This window comes from Buteo buteo, chromosome 9 (assembly GCF_964188355.1).
Source record: "Buteo buteo chromosome 9, bButBut1.hap1.1, whole genome shotgun sequence".
Classification (NCBI taxonomy): domain Eukaryota; kingdom Metazoa; phylum Chordata; class Aves; order Accipitriformes; family Accipitridae; genus Buteo; species Buteo buteo.
In genome coordinates this window covers 24,102,961-24,109,591 of record NC_134179.1, presented here as the reverse complement: position 1 = coordinate 24,109,591, position 6,631 = coordinate 24,102,961, and the positions used below count along the sequence as shown (strand labels likewise).

The following is a 6,631-nucleotide window of genomic DNA, read 5'->3' as shown; positions in this document are numbered from 1 at the left end:
AGACCACATGGGCACAGGGTTGCTCCAGGCATGAACCACAAAGGCAGCGTGGACATACTTGAAAAGAGTCCAAGGTCACACTCAGTTCCTGTGAGAGACATTGTGTACGGAGGGTTTCAACCACAGACCAAACACCTTACAACATCGTATAGTGCAGAAAATGACATTTCCAAGTGTATTTATTGAGAAGTAGTAAAGATGTACATAATTTTACAAGCTTTTAATTTTAATTTACATTTTCTTAAATTATGTAGGCCCTAATAAACTATAACCTGCTAATAGATGACAGAGACCCTTGGCTTCAATTATATCTCCAAAATGCTGCTATTGCTGGGATTTTGGCTCATGTCACTTCAGCTCCTCTTCAGAGATACTAAATACCATATTCATTTAGAGCATATGCCTGGTGTCAATCCTGTAAAGCAGAGATGACTTTTGAACCGAAACCCTGGATCTGGATACAACCTCACAGCTAAAATCTAGTCTTCCTATCACGGGCCAAGTCCACGTCCTCCATAAACTCTGCAATTCTGATTGGCTGCATGATTTCATCTCCCCCGACATGAAGTGTGCTTGTATACAGGATTTTGATTTGGCCTCATCTCCCTTGTCAGTGCTTACACTGGAACATACTCTGCATCTGCTTTAGATGCAAACGCTGCTGCTCACACTGGATTCTAATGAAAACAGATCTGGGAGCTAGCTGCCACCTATACCTTTGTGCACAATCTCCACAGGCATCTAAAAATAAGCATCATTTTTAGTTTTTCCTGTCCTCTTTTACTGATATACTGAACTGCACAGAGTTATATCTATTTAAGATACTATCTTGTGACTGCAATCACACGGTATTTGTATTCTGCAAGCTGACTACTCAAACGACTAATGAACGTTCAAGTTCTGTATTGACTGAGAACTGCTGGAGTATCAGCAAAAGGCATTATATTCTATACTTCATTTGCCCCAAATACTTGCAAACATGACATTGTGCTCAATCTTGGTTGTTGAGGAGAGGCTGAAGGGAAGGCAGTCTCTGATTAATATGCTGTTGAATTAAAATGCACTCAACGTCAAAACGACCAGCCTTCAGTTTAATCTACTTAGGCCCATCTGGAACCGCCTGGCGTGACTATGTGTCTGCCTTGGTTATTTTCTCCTCTGTATTGTTCATGTGGGAAAATGTATCAGAGTAATTTCTCTCTTTGAGGCAGGCATGTATGACACACTTTTATTTAAAGATATATAACAATTTTTTGCTCAGCAAGAGAGTATTTGCACTCTGAAATTTTGTTTTAGAATTTTAGTATTGCAAAGGCTTTTGAGCTAAATCCTTGAATTTTCTTTGGATGTACATTTTTGTAGATAATTTATTTTTATAATTAACTTCTGCTATGGTAGCACACAGAATCCAAGTTAAAATGAGAACTTTGTCATGCTCTGTAAATCTTCCCTCCTTTTGCCTCCATCTCCTCTCTAGAATGCAGTATATTAATTGAGCCATACCTGTCACAGAGAGCTAAGTGCAACTCCAATGAAGGCATTGAAAACCTTTTATAAGAACCGACGGTTGTTGCTGGGCTATTTTTTGTTCTTACATCTGATTAGGAAAAGAACACTGAAAAGCTGAACAAATAACTTGAGAAATAATATTGCTTCATGCATTTAAATAACACTATGACTTGTCCAAAAAAAAAAAAAAAAGAAAAAGAAGAAGCAGCTAGTTCACCTTACCATTTTTTTTTAATAAAGACTTTCACATTGAGATTCTTATGCAATGTTATGATGCAGAAACTTGAGGAGGGCTTGCTTTGAACTTTTTTCCTATTCCAGTAGAAACACTTTTTTCCTCACCTGAAAAACTACATAAAGCTGGTATTACAGCTTTTTATGAAAAATGTACTTCCAGGCCAAATTTGACTAGACAGGTACTGTAAATATAAAGAAGATATGCATCAATTTTAATTTTTGGACACACGAATCTATCACCCAAATAGCTACTGTATAAAGATTTCATATGTGGCAAGTTTCATGTGATGGCTTTAAACTGCCCGGTGATAACAAATTATCATTAGTTTGTTGTGTGGTGACTTGTATATCAATTCCAACACAGCAAAGAAATCCCATTTTTATGAATTTATAGAGGAGTTTTGCCTTGGACTTTTAGTGGCTCCAGGCTTTCACCTACCAACTAACTTTCATATAACCTACAAAGTTTAAATCAACAAAGTTACTATCTGGTAACTAGACATATGGTGGCTTCAGAGCACAGAGAGGGAAGGTCTTCACCTCGGTGCTAACTAGTGTGCTTGTGTAGGCATCCTGGAGTTTACATATGACATCTCCTCTCGCACACACCTCTTCATGCAGTCAGAGCACAGGCAACCTCAGGTGTCTCCGCGTACAGAGTTAAAAATTAAAAAAGCAGTTTCCGTCTTCTGCCATGAGAGACGAACCACTTGCTGTTGTTTCAGAGTGCTCAAGCTGCACGTGGAGCGCTAGGGGCCCTGTGTGCAATATGGACCTTGCTCATTTTCCAAAGCTGAAAGGTAGCATGTTCAAAACTTGCAAGGTAATTATCACTGTATGGACTGTAATTTTTAATAGAAATGATGAAAATTAAGGTAATATATCTCTCAATATTTCTTCATAAAAAATCCCCTCCTTATCCTCTCCCCAGATGCCTGACATGCTATTGAAACTTCTGATTCAAAAACATTTAGGGTTGTTCCTGTGTAATATTGTTGTGCAATCAAAAATGGATGAGGAAAATCATATTGACTCAAAACAGAAGGTACATAAATGTGGAACAGAATGGGAAAGCTACCAAAATGCTGTTATATTTACCAAAGTGGACTGTGCTCCTGAAATGGCCAATGTTACCATGCCAGCAATTCCAGCAGCTTGTGTTGATCCTGAATATGCTAAATGTAGCATCATTTGTGCATCTGACTGGTGAGAGATTCTTTAGTAATTTTTCATTCTTAACAAACTTCTGTTTTATTCCTCATCTGGACTTAACTCCGCATTTTCACCTTCCAGTAATGTCACCCGCACACTTGGTCTACGGGGTGGAATTTTGTTCTTTTATGCACAGCAGATGCACTCACTGTATGGCTTTCAGTAGACTAAGTAATTCATGAATATGGCTCTTAGTTCTCTTGTCAGAGAATCAAGAAATTGTGCTGAAGGTATTAAACACTTTTTTTTTTAGCTTTCTAGGTAGCGGTCCCCAGTATCAACCTCCCAACATACTCTTAACTTTCCTCAAACAATCAGTGGAATTATTCAGAATCCAAATAAAAACACAAACTTTCCTTTATTATTTTTTCTTACTGCAACAAATACTTAAATGCTTTGGTGCAGCCCTGCTCTTTGATTTCTTTGAATTTCAAATTTGGTCATGTCAAAAATTATCACAAAGGTTTTTTTGTTTATCTACATAGTTTTTAACCAAAATTACATTATAACACACGAACACAGTCTTCTCTTTAAGGCACAACATATCATTATGCACATTCTGTTTGCCAAACTTATAAAAGAGACAATATTATATAACCCTCTCCCTCCCCTGCCCCCCCCAAAAGAAAGAAAAATTGCATCCACTTCCAAAATCAGCTGCTAATAAAGTCACAGTAAATTATTTTCATCAATAATTTACACAAATTACAGGTCTAGACAGGATTGTCATTATACAGTCTGAGTGCATTCCAATTCAGATTTTCTGGGTTAGGTAGGCTAAAGTCTGGTTCAAACCTCAGTGCTGAGAATATATCCCACTTTGAGGAATGTTGTTGAACACCACCTTGTCGGCTGGAAAACGCATGTTGGTGCTTTGCCAGTTCGAGTCCTTTGTTCACTCCTGTCAGGGCTCACTTGGTGTGTACCAGCAACCTCCACAGTTTTAATTCATTTAAAAACGTTGCATATATAAGACCATAGAGCTTCCTTACGTAGCACTAATGTTTCAACTTCATTCAGCAATCTGAATTCTTCAATTTGGAATTTTTAATTCCAAATATTTCTTCCCTTCTTAAGACAATTCATATGTGTAAAGCCAGAGGCATTGAATCACACATAAAAATTCAGTGTACTTGAAATATATATATATATATAAAAAAAAAAAGGATCGCCAACTTCAGAACACAGTTACAAATACTCTAGTTCCAGTGCTTGATGGAGAGCCAAGAGGTCCGAATGACTGGATATCCTCCAGAAAGGCATGTTGTGCTGTGTTTGTTAGAGGGGAGAAAAGGTCAGGAAAGATGAACACTGTGACACAGGCGGTATATGACACACGAGACTAGTCAGATTACCACCACATATTTTACACCACTGTGTTTCTGGATTGATTTTTGCTAGTAAAGTACTGACAAAAATCACACCAAAATAGATCTGAGCTTAATAGTTCAACTGAAGTTAAAATAATTAGATAGTCCTTCTTAATAGTTTCTTTGGAAAAAGCCTATTATTTAGTAAGGGCTATTTGCTTATTGTTAGCATGCAAACCCATACAAAGGAGCATTAATAGAAAATCCCTTTCTGCTCCACTTCTCAGACTTTGCAAAATACCAAATGATCATTTAAAGGGCTATAAGATTTTCATTAAAAGAGGCTTCACACAGAACACTTGGAAACAGAGTTGAATTACATTTTTCTCCATCTAGGGGGAAAAAAGAAATTTCTTTGGATAAGAAAACAACACATTTCTAGTTTAAAAAAAAAGATAATTTGTGTTGCAGAAAGCATCAGTGTCTGTCAGAGATGCAGATATACGCACTATTCTTCTTCAGCAATTCATCAGAATAGAAAAAAAACTCCATACTTTCATGTTGTGTTCAGATCTATTTGTAATGTGCTATATTTATCCATCTCTCTGAATTCTGTATCTATCCATGCAATATAGCCAACGTTAAGTAAAAAGCATGCCAAACTGCAAAGTACACAATCCAACCACCTTTGTTTAGCACAAACTATAAAAAACCCATCACCAATACTGTACCTATATTAAGGAACCATTTGGAATGAGCATTTTGGTTATTTTTATTTTGTTTCCATTCCAGGGCAATTCATTTTGCTACTCCTAGCACAACAACGTTTACATCACTTGTCCTGGGCAGACATTGTGAGGCAAAAATTTTCAGTTTCTGCACACTTCCAAGGTGATACTGGGAAGTATGGTGTAAATTACTAATTTGATCTGTTTCTGAACATTGAAAACTTATCTGGTGAAATTTAGACTTGAATTATTATAATGAGAAAATTGAATATTTCTGAAGAAACAGTTCTTTTTTTAGAAACACAGATTTGGTGCACAATCTCTGTGTTGTGTTCTTTTTCCTTTTGCAGATATGTCTTTCTTGAAGCAAATTATGTGTTCATCATATTTGCTCCAGTAAACTAAAAATCTTTATCTATGTTAGCAACAAATCTGCACAGCCCTTTAGATGTTTTTCCACATTCTCTGTAACACTTCTCTTGAAATCTCCCCAATTTCACCATTTAAAGAAAACCACAACCTAACCATCATGTCATAGCCCTTTCTATCTCTTCTGTGTACCTTTAATTTGCCTGCCACTAGTCAGACATTTTTGCTGCAGTCATTTTCCATTTGTTTTTAAAATAATTTTGCATTTTTTTTCTTTCCAAACTGAAGTGAAGCAAATGCCAGAATCCAAATGGTTCATTTTACTCTAAGTTTTGATCTCATCATGCTCTTGTTGCCTTGCATGTGTGGACTGGAATTATTTGTCATTCTGCCATTGTGCAACACTGACAGAAATGCAAACAGAAAGGCTTGCATTAGTAGCTAGGTATCACACCAACATTTCAGGAGACAGGTTACCTTTTTTGCTGCCTGTTCTTCTTCTACACCATCCCCAATTACAACATATACTACTTTTCTGCCAAACCTTTGCATTATTCGTTCAAAGCAACTTTCTTTTCCTGGAAGATAAATGAGATAAGAGTTCAGAGTGAAGTTACCTGATTAGCTGCATGTTCCTCATCTCGGCCATCTCCAATCACAACATAAGTTATGTTAGTGCCAAATCTGGACACTATACGCTCAAAACAGCTCTCTTTGCCTGAAAAACAATGCACTACTTATTCAAGCTATCAAGTGAGTTATGGTGAAGTCCTACAAAGGATAATTACAGTGGTGAGACATTGTTATTACTACTTTTGTAAAGTTCCTAGCCTTGGGATTTTGAGCTCACACTGGTGAGAAGCAATTAATTCTCTTAGTGACATAAAGCTGCTCCAGGTAAAATTAAATCTCTTTCTTAAGAATTACAGGAAAGCCACTAAGATAAAGGAATTAGTGCTGTGAAAATGAATAGGTCAGGGAATTAATAATTGAATTTAAACATTTCTCTATAACTAATACTTTTTTTTTCAAGGAAAGCAGCAATTTTAATTCTAGTGTAGCTGCAACAATGAGTGATGTAGCAATGGAAAAATTGTTCAAAGAACAATGGACAAGTAAAATAAAATCAGACAAAAGATTCCTGGGAGAACATCTATGAAGCATTTGGCTCTTTTGGAGAAATGTGGAAGCAAGCAGGCTAAGCCAGTAACAACAATAAACAGGACTGAAAGGGACCAAGCAAAATCATCTACTGAACTTCTCATT

General features: G+C 36.7%; 1 protein-coding gene across 8 annotated transcripts in view; it reads right to left on the bottom strand.

The window, feature by feature from the left end:
- Positions 1-1,937: 1,937 nt before the first annotated feature.
- EYA4 (EYA transcriptional coactivator and phosphatase 4) overlaps positions 1,938-6,631 on the bottom strand; it is a 157,335-nt gene continuing 152,641 nt past the window's right edge. For 7 of the 8 annotated variants that reach the window (XM_075035744.1, XM_075035748.1, XM_075035749.1 and 4 more), the window contains 2 exons: positions 5,843-5,943; positions 1,938-4,227 (listed from right to left, as the gene is read on the bottom strand). In XM_075035744.1, the coding sequence (XP_074891845.1) occupies positions 4,147-4,227; positions 5,843-5,943 (182 nt within the window). In that variant the 3' untranslated portion in view covers positions 1,938-4,146. Of the gene's footprint in view, positions 4,228-5,842; positions 5,944-5,982; positions 6,084-6,631 lie in introns of all 8 variants that reach the window. The other variant, XM_075035752.1, reaches the window with a different exon arrangement.